General features: G+C 40.6%; 2 protein-coding genes across 5 annotated transcripts in view; one reads left to right on the forward strand and one right to left on the reverse strand.

Moving 5' to 3' along the window:
- Nucleotides 1–11268, forward strand: part of USP49 (ubiquitin specific peptidase 49) — a 57814-nt gene extending 46546 nt beyond the window's left edge. For 3 of the 4 annotated variants that reach the window (XM_081010064.1, XM_081010065.1, XM_081010063.1), the window contains 3 exons: nucleotides 448–556; nucleotides 2163–2368; nucleotides 3226–11268. In XM_081010064.1, coding sequence (XP_080866190.1) covers nucleotides 448–556; nucleotides 2163–2368; nucleotides 3226–3416 — 506 coding nt within the window. In that variant the 3' untranslated portion in view covers nucleotides 3417–11268. The remainder of the gene's footprint in view (nucleotides 1–447; nucleotides 557–2162; nucleotides 2369–3225) is intronic. The other variant, XM_081010066.1, reaches the window with a different exon arrangement.
- TOMM6 (translocase of outer mitochondrial membrane 6) lies at nucleotides 11269–15284 on the reverse strand. Its single transcript, XM_081010200.1, has 3 exons — nucleotides 15064–15284; nucleotides 13889–13993; nucleotides 11269–11628 (listed from the first exon to the last, which is right to left on the reverse strand). Exons 1-2 carry the CDS (start codon nucleotides 15183–15185, stop codon nucleotides 13897–13899), a joined length of 219 nt encoding a protein of 72 aa, XP_080866326.1. The 5' UTR covers nucleotides 15186–15284; the 3' UTR covers nucleotides 11269–11628; nucleotides 13889–13896.
- Nucleotides 15285–20338: the final 5054 nt, after the last annotated feature.

Raw genomic sequence — 20338 nt, forward strand, 5'->3', positions numbered from 1 at the left:
TGAGAAAGTGTCTTCATCATTTCTACCTAACCTGGTGGCTCCATCAATCTCTCTCCTCTGCAGACGTTGTCATTAAGCAAGGAAATTTATCCTATAGAACTTCATGGGACTTGGATCTAAGTAAAAGTGCTTAGCATTGTGCTGAAAATAATTTTCAAATAAGCAGCATGAAACCATAAACAGATGGTTGAAAAATGACTTGCAAGAGGAAATAAAGCATGTTTCAAATTTCCAGCAAATTCATGTGGTTCAAACTTCACATACTGATAGAGTTGCAGAGAGAGACCTGAGGAGAAGTTCCCATAGCATTCACACTTTGCAGCTTTATTGTTAGTTTCCGGCTGCTGAAAGTGGAAAGGTAGAAGACTTGCTGTTGGTAATTTTTTCTTTCAAAGACAGGAAGCTGTAACTTGCCCTCTGTTTTGTCCTTTCTTAATTGTTACGTAGGCAAACGGCGGAAATCTTCTCCCAAACCTCTTATTCTAAGTGAAGCTAAAAAGCAGTTAATGATCTACAGACTACCTCAGGTCCTCCGGCTGCACCTTAAACGATTCAGGTGAATTGGAGGTGGGCGGGGGAATAAAGGATCGCCTTTGTATCTGAAGCAATGGTGTGGACATAATTTTTATATTATTACTGGACGTTTTATTAAATGGCACCCATACATACCTTTTACTTTTGAAGAGAAATGTAAGGATGTTTCATGTCCCTTTTTGATTCTCTGTCAGAACAGAGCACAGATGAAGCACCCATTTGTAAAAAAGATCTGATGCACACAGTAAGAGGCTCCTTGTTTGTTTTAGAACTGTTCTAGCACAATATTATCCACTGTATTGCAATGTGCATTTGTGCCTCTGAATTCACATCCCTACTTCTTTCCAAGCGCTACGCTTGAACTCCTGTTGATTGTTCTTCCAATATTGTAAATGGATTCAAGTTATTGCAAGTTGGAATTCTTCCAAGTACTGTAGTCATGAATCTGCAGGGCAGTGAAGAGATTTGTCTTTCAAAGTGGCATTAAAGGCTGATGTCCTCCCGGGAGGGTAGATGTGGGAGGAATTGACTCAGCCTTTTGACTACCATAGGAGCACCAGTGGAGTAAGTTTGAATAGACAGATCTGTGGATAGAAGTGACAACACAACTGCTGCAGTTCATGGGTTTGCAGCCGCAATATGTTATAATGAAAGCATAATCAAACAGGCTTGTGTGTTGTAACTGTAGAGCTTCCTCTAACATATCTGATGCCGACATCTGTTAAACAGGTGAAATTGTAACCAAATGAGTAAGCTTATCCTTTCCACCTAAAAATGAGAATTCTGAATCCAATATTAGCTTGTTTTAAATGCCATCACTATTCACTGTTAGTGGGTATCCCATAGCAGGTTGTGATTGTAGATAATTGTACAATTCTGCTTAATTTTATGTTAAAGAGGATCTCTATTTTGGCCACCTCCAGGGTTGAGATTTTTCACAAAGTGTGTTTTGTTTGTTGTATCCATTTTTTTGCAGATATTTAAAACCTCAGAACAAGATTCTTTAATTAGATTCTTTAATTATGCCTATCTTTTAGCAGGAAAAACCCTTTTGTAATATTTATGCCTAAATGAATGGGAGTTCTTTTATTGGGCCAACTTACATCCACTAAATAGTATTGACTTACCCATCTTACATTTCTAAGAAAGCAAGAAGGCAGAAAATATTCTTCCCAACTTGGAGATGTATTTTTATTTCTAATTGGTAATGTAATTATTTTTGAGTTTATTAAAATGTAATTGCTAACGACCTAGGAAGCTACTTTGAATCACTGCTAAGCCTGATGATAGTCCTTTACTAAATCATGGTTTATTGATCATCAGTTTCAGAAAATAATAAAAGTAGTTTGAAAATAAAAGCAGAACAGTTTTCAAAATGTATTACATGGAATAATATTGTTGAAGAAATATGTTTTACAAAAGCATGTAGAAAGGCCTGTATTTCATATTGTACAACAGACTATATTAAATGCAGTAAATTAGGACCATTCAGTTGAAATTTTTCATCAAGTACACTATCCAGAATATCATAATTCTTTGAAATCTTGTTATAGCTGTGCTACAGCTGTCAGCGCCCCTGCCATATTTTTTTTAAAAAGCCCTTTTGATTGCATGCCTTTGTATTGCAGGTGGTCTGGGCGTAATCACCGTGAGAAGATTGGGGTCCATGTCCTCTTTGACCAGGTATTAAACATGGAACCTTACTGCTGCAGGGACACTCTCTCTTCTCTTGACAAAGAGACCTTTGTCTATGACCTCTCGGCTGTGGTGATGCATCACGGGAAAGGGTTTGGCTCAGGACATTACACGGCATATTGCTACAACACAGAGGGAGGTGCGTGTGCCTTCTTATAGGGAGAACTTTTTTAACTGATTGCATCTTGTAGAATTACCACTTCTTAAAAATGTATTTGTTTCCTGCAATATTATAGCTGTTTCCGCAGTACATCGCTAGTAGTATATCTGCTGGTAACACTAGGAATTAAACTGCTTTTCTTCTTGCTTGTAGTCATTCGGAATAGATTATATTGCTTGCTCTTGCTCTAAAAAAGAAAAGTCATATTCTATTTTTCTTTTACTTAATATCCACATTGAATTAAACTATTTTGCTTGCTCAGTGAATTGCTATTTCTCTTTCTCCAAACTATAAGCAGACTTGTTCAGTTGATAAATTCACACTGAATGGAGAACATCCACACTTCCTTATTGTCTTGCATCTCCCTTCAAAATGTTAATACAGCATATTTCCCCAGCCATCTGGAGAAAAGCAGAATTACAATTATCTTTTCTTGAATTTTATCCAGGATAACACTATAAAATGGGGAAGCTTAGATAACATGGCAGTATATTTGGCTGAGACCCAGAAAGCCCCTTTTAGGAGCAGCCATATGTTTGGGATTGCTTATTGGAATTGTTGACTTGTATTCCTTGAACAGCAGCAGAACCATAGTATGTCAAAAACTGCTTTGGAAAGTCCCCTTGAGTTTCAAAAATGGCTTGCTTTTGAGCTCATGGGGCTGCTGTTCAATACAAATGTCCCTTTGGGCACATTATATTGTGGTTCTCTCTGTAGCTTCTGTAGAAGTGCTACAGAAGCTCAAGGGGTCATCTGTCTATGGACCAGTTCAAAAAAAAATTATTTGTCTGGATAAATCCCTGCCATTAATAAATTGTGTTTCCTCTCCTTTTTAGGGTTTTGGGTCCACTGCAATGACTCCAAACTGAATGTATGTAGTGTGGAGGAGGTATGCAAAACCCAGGCCTACATTCTTTTTTATACTCAAAGAACCGTGCAGGGCAAAGCAAGTATCTCAGAAACACAACTTCAAGCTCAGGTGCCGTCCAAACACAATGATAAAGATAGAAGACTGACACTCCCCTGAAAGGAAGCATCAACTGGCTTATTTTTATTTTATTTTTTTAAAAGCCTTTTGGAGTTCACTCATCTTGGCGGGAACAAATACTGCTGCAGGAATTATTTGGATCCACAGTCCGGAAAAGTGGGCCTCCTACTATGTGCAACTGTTCGATGAGATTGTAGCAGAACATCTATTTTTTTTAAGGACAGATGTATTTGTAAAACCCTTCGTCCTCTAAACAAAACAAAGAGTAACAGCCTCCAATGTCTAGGACTATTAATCTTCTTTCAAAGAGAAATCATTATGGCATGGAAAAGTAGGTGCATTCAAATTTCTGTGTACAACCAGGATATAAAGCCATCAAACTGACCATAAATATAACAATTCCTCCAGAAAAAGAATGAATCAACACAGCTGACTTAATCCTTGATCTCTTGATGTGGTGAACTGTTGTTGCACCTCTTGGTGTAAATAACGTAGCCAGTTATTATACAGTGTATAATATAGTCACCATCCATCTTTCTAACCCAGCGTAATTTGGGTAGATGGTGTTGTACTGTACTAAAACACATGCTAAGATCTTTTACACTAGGAAAATGTGTTCATCAACCCTTGTTTATTATTTTTGTAATGGGCATTTCATCTTTTGTCGCCTGAAGTCATTCCGGTTTCTTGGAATGAACAAAAGCTGAAATTATACAGAACGCTGAATATGTCACATATTTTGAGTATGTACTAAAAATTAGAGAAACTATTTTTCTTCCCCTCTATTTTCAGCATCTTCTAATAAGACAAAAACTTAGACTGAATTTACAGTCTACATTTTCCACTGTAATGATTGCAGTTGTTCTGGGTTAGCCTTGGCTTTTGGGGCTTTCCTTATGTATTGGCTATAACATGATGATCACCATATGAATTGGTCACGTGACTCCACCCAGTTTCACAGTTGAGGATTAGATTTCCTGTACTAATTACTCATTTTCTTTTTCTTCTGCTGCTGTTGGAACATATCAACTCTTGCCCTAAGTGCATAGCAACTTTTCAGATGCAAAGAAGAACGGACAGGGAAGTAGCAGCCATCACACAGATAAAGCAAGAAGAGGCCCTAATAGTGTCCTGAATTTTGTCAACTTCCTCCCTGTCGTAGTGTTTTTTGGGGCAATAGGAAGGGTATCCATCCTCATTCTCTTCTCTAACCCCCAGAAAACTAGCTCCAAACTGTGAGTGTTTGTCATCACAGTATGCTTAGGCACACGAACAAGATGTAACAATTCATTAGTATGCTACCCTGTGTTGAATTACCATTAAGAGCTCTTGCTGACCTTAATTATTACCACTGTTTCATCTCTGTAGAAAGGACAGGACTCTGTGTGGCTAAACAAACAACTTGTTGCTTTGGAACTTGGAAATATTGATACCATAGCATAAAAATCCTACAATTGTGTATTAACAAAGATAAAGATAACTTTCCTTGGGTTTGTAACTAGGCTTTCGGGGCTCTTTTTTGCCACCAGTTGTATCAAGAAATCATACCCCTAACTGCTCATAAGAAATAGGCCAGTTAAATTGTGACAGAAATCAGTGCAGCATCATTGTAAATCAGGTGAAGTTTGACTCTGATATGGATGGTGAGCTTCACAAAATTTGAGAAATCTAATCCTGCAATTGTAATGATCAAATATCAGTGTTTATCTGCTACAGGGTTCCTCTGTTAGAGCAGAACACATGCATTTCAGTAAACAATTCTGGAGAAGAGCACAGGTCTTTTCAAAATTCCTGAAGATAGTCTTGCTCAGTATAGGATTTAGCTTTTCAATGTAAATTAGAAATTTCTGGGGGAAATGGATCTCAAAAAGATGGACAGGTGTCTGGTGTGCACAAGTTTTTCTCAAGTGCTTTCTTGCTTTCTGTGGCTACTGTGAACCCATCTTTCCAAGTCCATTGATAGCCTCCTGATATTAGTAAATAGCAAGTTTACTAAAATGACAAACATCTAAGCGTTTGCTCCTTCTTGCATTGGAAGTAGGGAGAAAATAGCAGGGGTTTGCCATGATTTGGGACTGTGCAGCGCACACTGATTCCAGTAGACATTCTTCTGCTGTTTGGACTGGTAGTAAAAAGTTCAGGTGTACTGATCAGCATGTCTGATACTCCAGAAAGTTCTGTCGGCAAGCATCCTTAGTAAGAAATTCAGTTAATGAAGCTCAGCTCATACTCGTTGTCTTGAGAGCAGACACAACAGTGTTTTTAAATATAGAAAGCTGAATCCCTACAAATCATGATGCAGCACTGCAGTAGCAGATGGGGCTGCATTGCTATTCTGGCTTCCAAAGATTGCATTGCTGCCATTTACCACAGGGAGGCAGCAAAACAACAGGGCATGGCAACAGGGCTCCTGTGCACAGTGCTGAGCTCCCCACTGCCTTGCTGCTTCCCCTCCCAGTACGTGGCAGCATTGCTGTATTTGGGAGCCAGGAAAGCAATGCAACCCCACCTGCAACACCCACTACTGAATGCAGCTCTGAAACCAGATTTCTCAGTAGTATGGCTGCCAACTGACCACAGCCTAAACTGATCATTAGTAGCAACTTGATGTCCAGACAATAGATGTGGAGCTTTTCACAGCATGAAGATAAACACTATCACCTGCTGTTGCCTCCACATCAAGCTGCTGTTAAAGGTGTAGCTAGAGTTTGATGGAGGAGCTGGCAAGCCTACTGTTAATACTCATCTTTTGACTGGGTATTTCAAACATCTTTTAAGTTTTTGAGTAGGTGCAGCTGACGCCTAAATTAGATGCATAGTGTAGGCGGGAGGGTCGTATGGGTACCATGAATGCTTTGTGTTTCCTAAGCAGATTTGGACAGTAGTTGCCTCTCATGTGATTAATGGGGTGGCACAAGATGTGGAAATGAGTGCAATTGAAAGTTACCTGGATAGGGAAAGAAGGAACTGTGCTTTTGAATTGTGCTTGCTGTTTCCAACACTGTGAGGTTTCTGTAATAATTAGCTTTTATTTGGAAGCGATAGCGTATAGCATTTTTTATGCTGTTTCTTTTATATCTGTCCACTGCTAGCAGTGCTCTTGCTAAGCTGTACACTGTTTTAAAGTGTCCTGGTTGACAGAAAATGTGGTAACAATTGGCATTCTTGATAGTTCCATATCTTACCATTACAAAGAAGCCTAACAGAATAACCAATCAGTTAACCTTCCCGTGTTAATTTTCCTAGCATTCAGCTCCTTTGTTGCATATGTGTTAAACCCTGAAAAACTTTTAGCACTGAAAGGTGCTTCACTTCTCCCAAGAGCCACCGTGTACTTGTAGGATATGACCAAAAGCACATCCACATTTGCTAACCCATGGAAATCATTCAATTTACTTTAACATTTATGCTCCGAAACATGCCTGTTAGGAAGCAAGCCCATTTAACTCAGTGAGACTTATTTCTGAGTAAACATGTTTAGGATCTGGCTATAAGAGTATACAGACAGGAATAAGTTGGGTATAACAAGTGTTCCCGTTATCAATAGAGCAAAACTAGTTGTGTGTCTATAGCTAAAACTAGCTACAAAAAAAATTAAAAATGATGGAGCAATTCAATACATCAAGTTTTGAAAATGAATCTTTATTAGGCTAGCTAAGGGTTTTATTAGCTTGATGTAAGATTTCTGGGTCTTAGAAGTCTGTGGAAGTGCAAGCAGGCAGTGAGCTGAACTAAAAGGCTTTGAAATAGGAACTAATGGTCTTCATCAAATTTGGACCTCTTGAATTACTGCCCACTTCCTCTCACTGAAGGCAGATTTAGACATTGCCCTTGACAAAAATGGCGTCTCCAGGTCAAATATTCCCCCTATCACTACATTTTGGCACATAACCTATAGTGTGACAGCACAGTTTCCTTGGCCCAGCAATGGGGGGGGGGGGGAGAGACGTACAATGATGTCATGAGGATGGGTGTGCCTAAATGTTACTGAGGGGTATGGGAGAATACTCCACAAGGGATTGCTACTTTCAGTGACAGGTCCATATTAAGTATAACAATGGGTTCCCCCTTGTATCTCTGCAACCCCAAAATAAAGGCAGAGGACGACAGAGGCCGGTTTATTCACTTGTTCTTTCATATTTTAAATATAAAATTTCAACCAACTAACTTGTTCTTTAAATATGTGCAGAAAGGGGGAAATATTAATGGAATCCTTTTATATCAGAAGTTTCCTACAGGCACTGGGGAAATAGTCCTAACTTTACAAAGCAAACAAGTTGATTTGTAGAGCATCCTAGCAAACGACTCACTATTATACTGCAAAGTTGAACTGTGCAGATGCTTATTTTTATTTGCTTTAGAACTATAGAGGTGATATCCAGTGGCAAGTCATCCTTGGAGCAGTGGGTCTCCTCCAGGTATGACAAGCATTAGATATTGCCCTAGGTGTGTGCGTGCACTTCAGGGAAACTATAACACACCTATCGGTTAAACCTTACAAAAAAAAATTGATGTTAAATGTGTCCTATGGACTCACAAGGAGAACTTTAAAAACATACATGTTGTCTCTTTCTGATTGTAAAGATCCATTTTACTAATATGCTTTGTGTGCCAGGTATGTGTGATAGGAGAAAATGAGTTTTGAATGTCAGTAAATTATCCCCAACACAAACTGCAGCCACATTTAAACAGTATTGCTGACTGAAAATTTGTATGAATGGGGTGAAAGTTGTGGGATTAGTTTTGCCAATCGATAAAGCTTTGTGAACAATTTTTTTAAGATAAAAAATTGGTGCCTTGTATCTAATTACATTTTGCATGGGACACAAGTTTAATTTTCTCCCCCTCCCAAATTTGTGTCTTTACAATACTTTAGTAGTATTGGCTTTTTTACATTTCATATCTGTATGTGAATGGGAAAAATGGTTCCTACCAGCAACTTGATGTATTTTACTGTATGTGTCTAAAGACTGTATTTCTAATAATGCAAATGATTTGCTCAAAAGTAGATCATAATTTTGGTTTTTGTGTTAAATCTTTGTCAGTAAAAAGTTTTTTCAAATTAGGATTATTCCTCTTGAAGCAAGTACGTCATAATTTTGGTGTGAAAGGTTAAGAATGCCTGGAGCAATCTGTTGACAAAGCAGTTTGGAAAAGGCTATGAAATTGCTGACTGGTGCCTTGCAAAGACATCCGTTCTCTTCTACCATGGTACTGCTTCTTTCCCTTTCCAGTTCCTGGGAGGACAAACAGTCCTATCTTTATACAGATAGTATATGATACGTATGAGTGCTTGAAGCTAAACATCTATATGTAAAGGTGCTTAATAGAATCCAGTGAACATTGTTTCATGATATCATGCCTAGCATTTAGTTTAACTAGCAATATCCGTTATCCTTAAATATAGCACCTCAAGTAAGATAAAGGCATATGGTCACTGCTGCATTGTCAAGCACATCTTCAATCAGCCTAAGTCTGACAGACTACTTACAGTGCAGAATGCATTGGAACTATGTAAGTGTAAGCATAACCGTGGCCTCCAAATTCAGTTCAGGTCATATGGATGTCAGAAAAAGAGAAATGCTAAACATAACGATGATGATACTGTACATTGGATTGCAGAAAAATTATGCTTTCTTTTCATAGAAAATATTGGCCGTATACAAGTAGCATCAACTGAATTTAAAATCAAGCTAGGATTGCCATGTTTTAAGTGCACTGATATAGAGTGGAAGTAGCCTCACCTTCCCATTTCTCTCTCTCTCACACACACACTCCTTGTATCCATCCTCCCACTGCCTATATAGTTAGGTGTCCTGTTCACTACTGCACAAAACAGGTGTGAAAGCCTCAGCTTTCAATGTACAATTCTTTTCTTTAGCGTTGCAACCAAGCACCTTTGTGTGTCTTTCAGCTTCTATTTTCTTTTGACTTCATTCAATCCAAAATAACTAATACTCCAAACAATGTCAATGAAACAAGACTTAGGGAAAAAAAATAATGGTTAGAACTAAACACACAGCTTGTTAGCTGTTCAATATTTAAGGAAAGCACCATCTTGTAATCAAACTTGCAAAACTTAACATGAAAAGGCTTTTAGATCCCATTGACAGTTTCTGATATCATAGATGTGTGATGTAATGTATGGTGTATCATGTCCACTGGGGGGAAGGGACTTGACAACCTTAGCAGCAGAGGGCATGTGAGCTGGAGATCAGCACTGTGCAGGCACACAGCACTGAGCTAGCAGCTTCTACCACCCACTGGTAAGGGCATCTGGTCCCATTCCCCATCAGTCAGTACTGTCAGCCTCTTATTTAACCACCAGTGGCAGAGATGGTCTTGACCAGAAGCATGTATAGGCCTCATGGTTGACTACAGCATATTTGGCAAAGAAATTTTATGTTACCGAATCGCATAATTTTAGGCGTTTTTGCTTGGTCCAGCTTTCAAAGGCAAAAGTAGATTACTATAACTAAATATTGAATTAAAAGAAACTCTGCTACGCTTAAGTTCACGTATAACAAATGCATTGCACAGTGGGCACTGGTTGCACCTCAAAATGTAAACCGAATCACATGTACACAGAAACAAGTTCCACTGAAGATGAGTGTGTAAGTCTAGCCAGAAAACGAGAACAAATTTCTGCCACTACTTTTAAAAATGGTCACCACAAAATGTTTTTAAAACAAGTGTTCTGAAAATTCTTGATTAGATTTCAGAATTTTAACATGCACAAAATCAGATCTCTGAAATAGCACCTTACAGTAGTATAATCTCTACTTCACAAAAGTTCTTTACATAGGTACATAAATTTGCCACAGCTCCCCAAAGCCATACACTTCTGATTACATTATTTTAGCAGTAATTTAAGGTATAGTAAAAAAAAGTATACAGTTTTGTCTTAAATGCAGATTTATGGCTACTAGTAATTTGCAGGGGAACTTTAAGGCAATGCTGACTGCAGTTATACTTGTAGCTACTGATTGTTTGGTGTTGATCACTTAGCCACACTCAGGCAATGGTTAAGACTGCCTCAGCTCCAAAGGGGTTGGAGGTAGGTAGTGATGGAGGACAGATCGATATATGAGCAACTGATTTTACCCACTCACTGCATAAATGTTATTGAAACACAGCTACTCATCTTTTACATTTTGTATTGAACTGGGTTTAATAGTTTATAAATAAAAAGGATCAAGAGGTGTGTTATAAACAGGTACAAAACTGTAAGTTGGAATTTTTGCTAAATATACTGAATAATATGTTCTTTCTACTCAAGAATGTGTGTCATAGGACTTGGGCAGACACCATCCCCACAGGGCCAATGATTTCATTCCCCCTTGGTGGCAACTGAAGTCTCATTTACTCCTTAGGATTCAACTACCTTTTATCTCCATATGGGAAGGAGGAATGGGTGGCTCTAATGAACAAACACAAATCTATTGTTAAAGGGAACTTTAAAGAGAGACATTGTAATGATGATGACGTTCTTCTACAAGACCAACAGCGTTCCAGCCCATATGATTTAAAAAACAAACAAACAAGTGGTTTCCTGTTAACCTCAGAGGCATTATAGAGCAGTCCAAGACACCAAAATGCTATGCAACACCAAACAGTTCCTTTTCCACATACAATATACCATCATAATTACAATACCACACAACTCTTTATGCTGGCTGAAAATTGTTCATAAGTAAAGGGTCACCTAGGCCTTTTAAAAATGTATTTTCCCTTTGAATAGTTAACATGTCCTACTTAAAAACACAGGACTGGGGCTTGTTACTTCTTTAAGTGTGAAATATGAATCATGTTTTTATGATTTTTGTAAATCTTTACTCTTTTTACCTTGTTTTTGTAAGCTGAAATTTCCTATTAAAATGAAAAAGTCCAATGCATTGGCATGTCTTTATTTCACACTTCAGAATCTGTTAAACTCTTGGTACATAAGTTGATTCCATCTGCAAAAGAACTTATATTTTCTGGCAAAAATAGAACAAAGGTACTACATTAATTGGACTCAACAGTGCTCCCAAGTGAGTGAAGTGAACATGATAAAAAGAAATGTACAGGTAAATTGTTGCCTCGGTGTTTTCTCTAGTCCTTCACTCACGATGCTGATGCCTCCAATTGCTTCAATAGAAGCTGCATTGCAGATAACATCCCATGTAAATCAACGCAGTGATGAATCAATTCATTTGGTCATAAAGCAAGAGGGAAACTCAGACTTCACGCAGATCTACTTCAGTCACATCTGTAAGGAAAAGTTGGACGTCTAAGATGATAGGCTACTACACAAGTGAACAACATACAGCTTTTCCAATAAGTGGACAGGGCTCCATAAACTATTAATACCTTGTGCAACACAGCTGTCATTTCAAACTAGCTTTGTGGCAGAAGGACCATAAAACAAATCTGAAGAGTGATACCGGTCTAAAGCATACTGAAAATAGGCCTTTCAAATCAAGGGACTTAAGTTCATTTATTTCAGTAGGTCTATTCTCACTTTGATTATCACCCTCTGTATGCAAAGGCAACATAAACATCCAAATTTGCTTTAATAATTCCATATCTAATCACAACATGCTTAGAACATGTTTGAACTGGAATTGTGTGGGTAAAAAAATGAAAACTGTGTGCACTTGGTCTTCCAAGAAATCACACCTTGCAGGGAAATTTGGCAGATACAGCTCAAGTCCACTTGTTTTAAGGAAAGATGCAACATAGTTTGATGTACATTGTAATAAAAAAGTTGATACAGAAGTTATCCAAATACTAACAATAATTTACAAACACAAAATCTCAGGAAGTATTTAATATATTTCCCCCCCCAGACAAAGTCAGGCAGGTGAAACATAAAATAAAACAAAGCTTAGAGAAATATAAACAGAGTTTTCATAGCTCAACCTAAGGTGCAACAAGTTTTCAGAATAGTTTGGGAACTGCCAGTCTAATTTATGGAACAGAAGTCTAAACATATTCAACAGTTTCAGCTATCCAGCGCTTGGTTACAAAATTATCTGATAGACATTTCTTTCAATTTATTCTCCTTGCTTGAAAATGACTGACTATAAAGGTAACTAAAAATATCATTGAATTGTTTAAGGCAAATTACACAGGGAACCCTGTGTCATATTAACTCTATGGAAATACAAACATTTGTGGAAATGTCCATGAAGTTCGGAATGCCTAAAGTAATAGCAATCACAAGTTTCAAGACTATGAAAGTTCTAGATCAGACATAGGCAAACTCCAGCCCTCCAGATGTTTGGGACTACAATTCCCATCATCCCTGACCACTGGTCCTGTTAGCTAGGGATGATAGGAATTGTAGCCCCAAACATCTGGAGGGCCGGAGTTTGCCTATGCCTGTTCTAGATCTTTTCTGGGGGTAATAGTACATTCTAGAGTGGGGGTGGGGGACCTCCACCCTGTGTGTTGGGCTTGGCCCACCAGTACACTTTGTGCAAGCCCTACTCATATGCCCTGCCCTTGATGACAATCGGGTAAGGGTGGCTTTCCCAAAGCCACTTTGTGAAGCTCCCAAAGGGCCTGACAAACTGCTGGTTGTCCAGAGCCTTTGAAGCAATGCACAAAGTGGGGACCCAATACTAAGAAGGAGAGCTCTCCCTACACATCAGCCAATGCAAAGGGAGAGCAATCCTGCTGAGTATGGGCCTGTCAGACAACTCCTTACGGGAAGCTCTGGGTATGCCCAACCTCAACAGGAAGCAAGATCACTCCCTCCCCCATCAGGAGAGGAGCTGATTCTGCTGATCACTGGGCCTAAGAGAGCAATCAGGCACTCTGCAGCAGTTTCTGCCACCTTTTAAAATATCACCCCAGGGTGCTGCAAGAGTGCTCAGCTCTTGCTCTTGCACTCTGTCCCCACAATCCCATCCAAGTACAGGGGAGTGGGGACTGACTTAAAAGAGGAGGAGAAACCCCTGTAAAGAGCGCTCAGCCACCCCCAATCATGTGGCATGGCCTGCCCTGTCCACCTGTCAAAGCTGGTCCATAGGATGGAGCCAGATAAAGATCTTGCCCCCTGAGCCAAAAAGGCTCCTCAACCCTGTTCTAGAACAGGAATATGAATTTTTGATAAAGAAGTTTTTCATGACAGTTTCCTGTAGCTCTTCCATTTCTGATGTTTTTCAACTTTCAGTAGCAAGTACTCACTCTAACTTTAGATTAGGACAGGCATAGGCAAACTCAGCCCTCCAGATGTTTTGGGCCTACAACTCCCATGATCCCTAGCTAGCAGGACCAGTGGTCAGGGATGATGGGAATTGTTGTCCCAAAACATCTGGAGGGTCGAGTTTGCCTATGCCTGGATTAGGAAAATATTTTCCTTTCATCCAGAATGAAAGGGTGACCCTCATGAGGCCTGAGTTTGCACAGAAAAGCAGGGTCCTATTTATTCAGCCCTTCACTTAACTATTGATCTGATTGCGATGAGACAAATTAAGAGGATATATACAATCTGCACTATTTCCACAATCTTGTCTACTCACCGTTTCTGCTATGCAGGAGGCTGTGGTGCCATCAAATCAATGTCTGTTAAGTTTCTAGCTACCCAAACTCCCACTGCAAAGAGACCCAGGTTAACTATGAGGTTCCTGAAACAAATACAAAGTAGGGTTAAGAGTCTGAAAACTGGTAGCTAATATCAAAATTTATGCACAATTCTGCTGGATTTCTGGCCTAGAGACACTAATACCAGATATGAATAGATATGACATTCTTACTGCAATCATTCCATTGAACTCAGTGGGACCGACATCTGACAAGAAATCCCCAGAACTGCACTATATATAGCAGCATGAAGGGCCAGCCATGTTACTAACAGAACGTTCTATTCAAAACTGCCTGCCTTAACCAAAGTGCAGTAGAAGTGCTTCCTCACTACACAAGTTCCTCTGGAGGTGAGGCTGCATTTAGCTAGTGTAATGGAGAACCCAGGGTTCAGTTTTCCTATGGGCACTACATGTTAATATTTGTCAAGCTAGATTGCTTCAATCTATGCTCAGAATGGATTCAAAACTTGCAGAGCCAGAGGACATAAAAAGAGCTGTCTGAGAAAAATTGCAAATGCAATTCCTGCAATAATGGAAAAATGAGGATAAGCAGAAGGGCAAGGGATCCTGGGAGTAGATTTAGCATGGGCAGAAAACCTAAAGAGATGTTTTGGCTTTTTGTTTAATGCTTGCTTGTTCTTTAGTTCCTGTTTATCGGGGGAAGCCTTTTCAACACTGAAAATGCTATGTTTTTTGAGGGTGGGAAGGGAGTGGTGTTCGGATGGGGGGGGTGTATTCCATTTTATTTTGAAAATAACAACAAAAAAAGTTTTTTTAAAAATTAAAAACCCTGAAGAGACGAAGCTGTGAAACAGAAAACGAAATGTGTTGAGGCGAGTCGGTACCCTTCAGACACACCTAATCTGTTTTTTACTTGGCCAGCTACAGGACCCCTCACGAGGCCCTTTTAAAACCGTGAACGTCAAACCGCGCATTAACTTTGGAGTGTACTGTACATCCTTACAGTACGCGAGGCCCCCCGTGCTTCACGGCAGGCCAAGCGAGACACCGCACAGCCCAGGGCGGCTCTCCCTGCTTCGGCTGCCACCTCCCTCCCCAACCCACCGCCCTGGAAGGAGACCGAAGCTCCTTCGTATCAATACTCCTCCCACCTGCGAAAGTCACTGCGGTCTGTGGCGAAGCGGTAGGCGCCCCGGATCCAGCCCCGCAGCCCCTCGGGCGTCACCGCGCTGGAGCTGCTTCCGCCGCCCGCTGCTTGCCCGCCCGGCGCCATCGTCGCTGCTTCGGAACCTCCTCAGCGACACACGAGGGCTCTTCTTCAGCCCAGGAACATCGAACCTCGGCTGGCGCTGACGTAATGCATCACTTCCTGCGCGACCGCTTGCGACTCTAACCATAGAGCTGTGATAGGACTGCGTCTCCCTTAAGCCCCGGCTAGGCAGGACGTCATAGCCAAGAATGATGGGAGTTGTAGTCCGGAAACGTCTCGAGAGGAGCAGCTTTGGGAAAGCGGCTCAGTTGCAACCGAACTGCCGAGAGAAGCGCCGGACTCCGGAAACCGAGAAGACAAACTCACTGAATTATCAAATTAACGGGCAGCCCTGTGTCAGTTTGTTGTAGCAAAAGAAAGAAGTGGCTTGTGACGGCACCCATCATAAGGTCCCTTGGACTTCAGTCCACTTCCACGTTCTGATGAAGCGGAGCGTGTTCCAACGAAATCTCTTGGGAATCATAGACTCGTAGAGTTGGGAACCCTAGGGTCATCTAGTCCAACCCCATGTAATGTAGGAATCTCAAGATTGCAGTACCAAATCCAATTTGAAACCATAGCAGGCACTGCTTAGCTTTGCAAATCTGCTAGCAGTTTTACTACCGTGCTAGGACTAGGAGAGCATTATAAAGTTGTTCACCTTTATTAGACAAACTAAGACAACCATGGCAGAAACCAAATTAGTGAGCATGGATAAGCAAGCAATCCCCTGCATTGAAATTCTGTTACAAGATAGACACAGGATTGGTATGGGTTTTGAGTCTCCCTAAACTTTCATTTGTCTACTAAATTCTATTTTAGTGCAAGGGTCCAACGAGTTTTAGAAATGGGTTGCACCCCAGCCCCATATAATTATCCCAATCCCCCTGAGTGTATGGAAATGTAGGCAAGGCAAGGCCCATCATGGACGCGTGAAACAAAATGGTGTCCTTCAGCACCATGATGGACTCTCCTATTTGTCAAGGATGGTGGCCGATTCATGCCTTATATTCCTTTTTAAAAAAATCTTAATGCAATCTCACAATAAACACCTGGAGAGCTGTACACATACACACACACACACACACACACATTGTGGAAACACATGAAGTCACACACATAACATGCTCTCCTGTTGGCATCTGTGTCTGTCTGTGTCACATTACATCTTCCTGATCCTCCCTGCTTAAAGCGACAGCAGGGGCTAAGCCAGAAAATGACTGTAATAGTGGAAAACTGTCTGTTAAGTAGTTTTTGTTAGAATTCCTAATCCATGATTGCAGTCATGGGATTTTTGTCTATCACATGACGGTCTATGTTTTGACTCCACAGAGTGAGAAGTGACGGAGACAGGATGTTTGTGTTACTGTGTTCCGTGAAGTGGGACTATTGTCCTTTGTCCTTTCACTTTTTTGCTGTCTGATGCTAGAGAGAGAGAGGGAGCCATGTTGCAGTGCTCCGTGTGTGTTTATATGTAAATAAAGTAGATTAGCCAAAATGCTGAATTGCTGGGGTCTGTTACGCAAACTGCAAACACTCTGCGGATCCCTAAGTGTGCTGGTGTCTGCTGGCATCTGTCGCTGTGATGTTTGGGCACAAGAAAGCTTTTGAAGCTCTCGAACAAACAACCAGGAGGGAGAGAACATGCCAGTCGGGCATGTGTTTCTGCCAGGGTCCTACTTGAGTGTAGGATGAGCTCCTGACAGTTTCATGGCCAGAACTGCTTGGAGGAAGGAGGGAACAAAGTGTACCCTGTAAGCTTATCCCATCTCTTCACAGTCCTTCTAGGCAGCAGAGGGCAGGGACAGGGGCCTCAGGCTCCCCCTTCCCATCAGGAACAATTATCCACAGGGGGGATTTAAACCAGCCTTTGCCAACCCAGGGCCCTTCAGATGTTTTCTACCACAGCAGCCCTCAGAGCACCGTCCATGCTGCCTGGGGCTGAAGGAGTAGCAGTGCAAAGCACCTGGAGGACCCAAGTTGGTGAAGGCTGTTTAATGTATGTCACATAGCACAAGCTTCTGGTAGACACAGAAAGTCCTTGTTGCCTGTGACACACTTTTGTGCAGTGTGTTCTCACAGCGTCCCTGCTGAGCGCTGTATTGGAAGTGCTAAAGTGGACAGCGATGGTTTGTGACTCCAAGCAGAGAGCAAAGCTGTTTTGTAATTGTTTAAAAACTAAGTTTCCACACAAAAATCAAGACCTGCTACTGTAGACTATGCTAGGGTTGCCATATTTCAAAAAGTAAAGACCAGGACACCTTGAAAGTTGTTGAAAGGTTCTAAAGAATTAGAAAGCTGGGCAATTAGAAGGTTAACATTGAGACCACGACGACTGTAATATGCTGACTGGCGAAACCTATTAGCCAAGCAGGCTTGGCTACAGGAAACAGGCGGTTTCGGGCTGCTGAATAGGGGCGGTGGGGAGAGCCGCGCTCCTCTGCCGGGGCAGCCTCAGCTTCCCCCTGCAGCCCCAGGAAGCTTTGGAGCAGCGGGAGGGATGTTCGCCCATGCCCCGCGCTCCTGGGCTGCTGAATGGGGGTGGAGGTGCTGCTCTGCCAGCAGCCTGCCCTCCCCCTCAAGGTTTGGAGCAGTGGGCAGCCTGCCCCACGCTCCTGGGCTGCTGATTGGGGGTGGGGTTGCTGCAGCCTGCCCTTCCCCTCAAGGTTTGGAGCAGCAGGCAGGCTGTTCGCTGAGAGAGGGGAGGAAGAGGATGGAGAGGAAAAATGTGGCATTAGCAATGCTTCGGATGGAAAGGAAGATGGTATTTTACATGAAGATAGCGAAGAAAGTGATGTCAGTGATTGTGAGCAACTGAGCTTCATAAATTCTGACTCTAGCAGTGATGAGTTCTTGGGGCTCACAGAAGACTAGAAGAGTACTCAAACCTTAAAGTCTCTCTTCATTTCATAATGACAGTGATGATGGTTCTTAATGCCATTGTTGACTGCTGTTCACTTTACATGGCTGTAATATGATTCTGATATACCGGTTGTTTATTCAATACAGTAGTTTATACAACATTTGATTCAGATTTTTTTTTATTGTTTTCCTCCTCTAAAAACTAGGTGCGTCCTTTGGTCGGGTGCGTCCTATAGAACGAAAAATACGGTATACTTTATGTCTGGAAACTTTCAAATACGCACAGGTCTTGCCGATGTGTCCTGTAAACCTCACCCACATGGGACAACAAGTGCCATGACCCTAGAACAGAATTCCTCATCTTCAGGACAGTGTGGTGGGTGTCTAAATGAGGAATTTAGGGTCAGGGCATGGTGTTTTGTGCTAAAGGATCAAGTCTGCTTATCGAACAGAAGCAGCAAGACAAGGAACTGGGTGAGGAGTTATCACAGGAATAGACAAAGATCTGAGGTGCTTCTCAGAAACAGACACTCCTGGGGTGATAGATGGTTGATGGAGGGACCCTGGGTGGGAGGCAGGGAAATGTTGGCCTCTTAGGGTGAGAGGCTGGGAGGAGAATGGAAAGAGCTGGCAGGGACTGTGGGTGGCATGGGTTAAGAACTACATTTAAGAGAGGACTCCATAGTCTACTTATTCTATTTGAACTTTTTGTAGGGTTTTTTTAAATTTACATTAATTTTCTATATGTTATTGTATTATGAAAAACTTTAATAAAAATGTTTTTAAAAAGAAATAAACACTCCTGATTGGATGGAGATAGGGAAAGGCGAGCAAGGGTTATTTCAGATAGATAAAAGTGGTAGGGAGACAGGATAAGATCTGGAATGGGGGAGAAGCAGAAGACAAGCAAGAAACACTTGGTCTTTGTATGTGTTCTTTATTCCTTTGTGTTATTTCTTATTCTATAAATTCTGTTGTAGTTGTAGCTTTAAAAACCTTTCAAATTATTTGAACATGCCTACTTTTTAAATACTTGATTCAGATGGTGGAAAGAGTAGTAGGATCCCTGTTGAGGAATGTTGGGATCACAGTATAAAATATCTCATAAACATAAAATAAAATTCGCACAAAAGCATGGTAATAATAGAAGTTTACATTAGTATAAGTACAGTGGCTGGAAATAGCCAAAAGGAGAACTTAAGAGGATGCACAAAAACAAACAGGGCAGAAAAATAACAGCGCAAGAGTCAAACATCAGGCTGGAATTTAAGTAAAATGAGTGATGTCGAAATTAGGGCACTAGATTTCGATTTCTAAGGTGACTAGAAAATTCCATGTTACGTCAAATCATCAGAGCAAATTTAACCAATCACTGACCACAACGTGGCATTGGGTGGGTGGGGCTAAATAAACAGCATATAAAACGAGCTGCATTCGCCAACTTTCATTCTGCTTCGAGAGACCTGAACAGTCAACAGCTGAGAGATTTGAATAGTACTCTGCTTTAAAATAGCCATAAAAATATTGAAGATGAATTCAATCAAAATGTTTTCTGTCAATACAAGAGGTTTAAACGGTTCTGAGAAACGAAAAAGAATTTTCGAGAATCTATGTAAAGAAAAGGCTGATGTAATCATGCTTCAGGAAACACACATTGGAAAGTACCGTGAATATTTATTACGTGATATAAGATTGGGCAAACTTATTGCTTCAGCTAGCACTTCAGACTCAGCAGGAACAGCAATGTATATAAACGAAAGTAAAATTGAAATACAGAAGATATATGAAGAAACAGAGGAAAAGTATAAAGGCAGAGTCATTATGATTCAAGTCTGTGTAAATGAAGCTAATATATATGCTCCAAACAATATATATAACATAGCTAATATATATGCTCCAAACAATAATAGAACTGAATTTTTCAGTTACTTATACAGAATCATGACAAGTTTTGACAACAGTGCGAAATGGATTATTGGAGGAGATATGAATTTTGTAATGTCAGAAGCTAAAGATAGATCAACGGATCCCAAAAACAACAGATCAACCTTATGCAAAGCAATGGAAGATTTGATTCATAATTTTGACCTGGTAGATGTGTGGAGATTTCATCATGTTGATACACGAGAATATACGTTCTACTCTCATCGGCATAAAACTTCATCCAGGATTGATATTTTTTTTGTCTCCAAACCCTTATTAAGCTATGTAAAAAAGGCAGAAATAATACGAACTATTGGCATTGGCATGGATATCAACAAAGCTAAATATGCAGATCATAATCCAATCGTACTGGAATTAGAAATGAATACTGG

Source organism: Podarcis pityusensis (assembly GCF_964106645.2).
Source record: "Podarcis pityusensis genome assembly, chromosome: 6".
NCBI lineage: Eukaryota > Metazoa > Chordata > Lepidosauria > Squamata > Lacertidae > Podarcis > Podarcis pityusensis.

Excerpts from the sequence above, each read along its gene's own strand:
- TOMM6 (XM_081010200.1), bottom strand. The coding sequence starts at position 15,185 with ATGGCGCCGGGCGGGCAAGCAGCGGGCGGCGGAAGCAGCTCCAGCGCG. Across the intron at positions 13,994-15,063 it reads GACCGCAGTGACTTTCGCAG|GAACCTCATAGTTAACCTGG; the intron begins GTGGGAGGAGTA and ends TATTTGTTTCAG.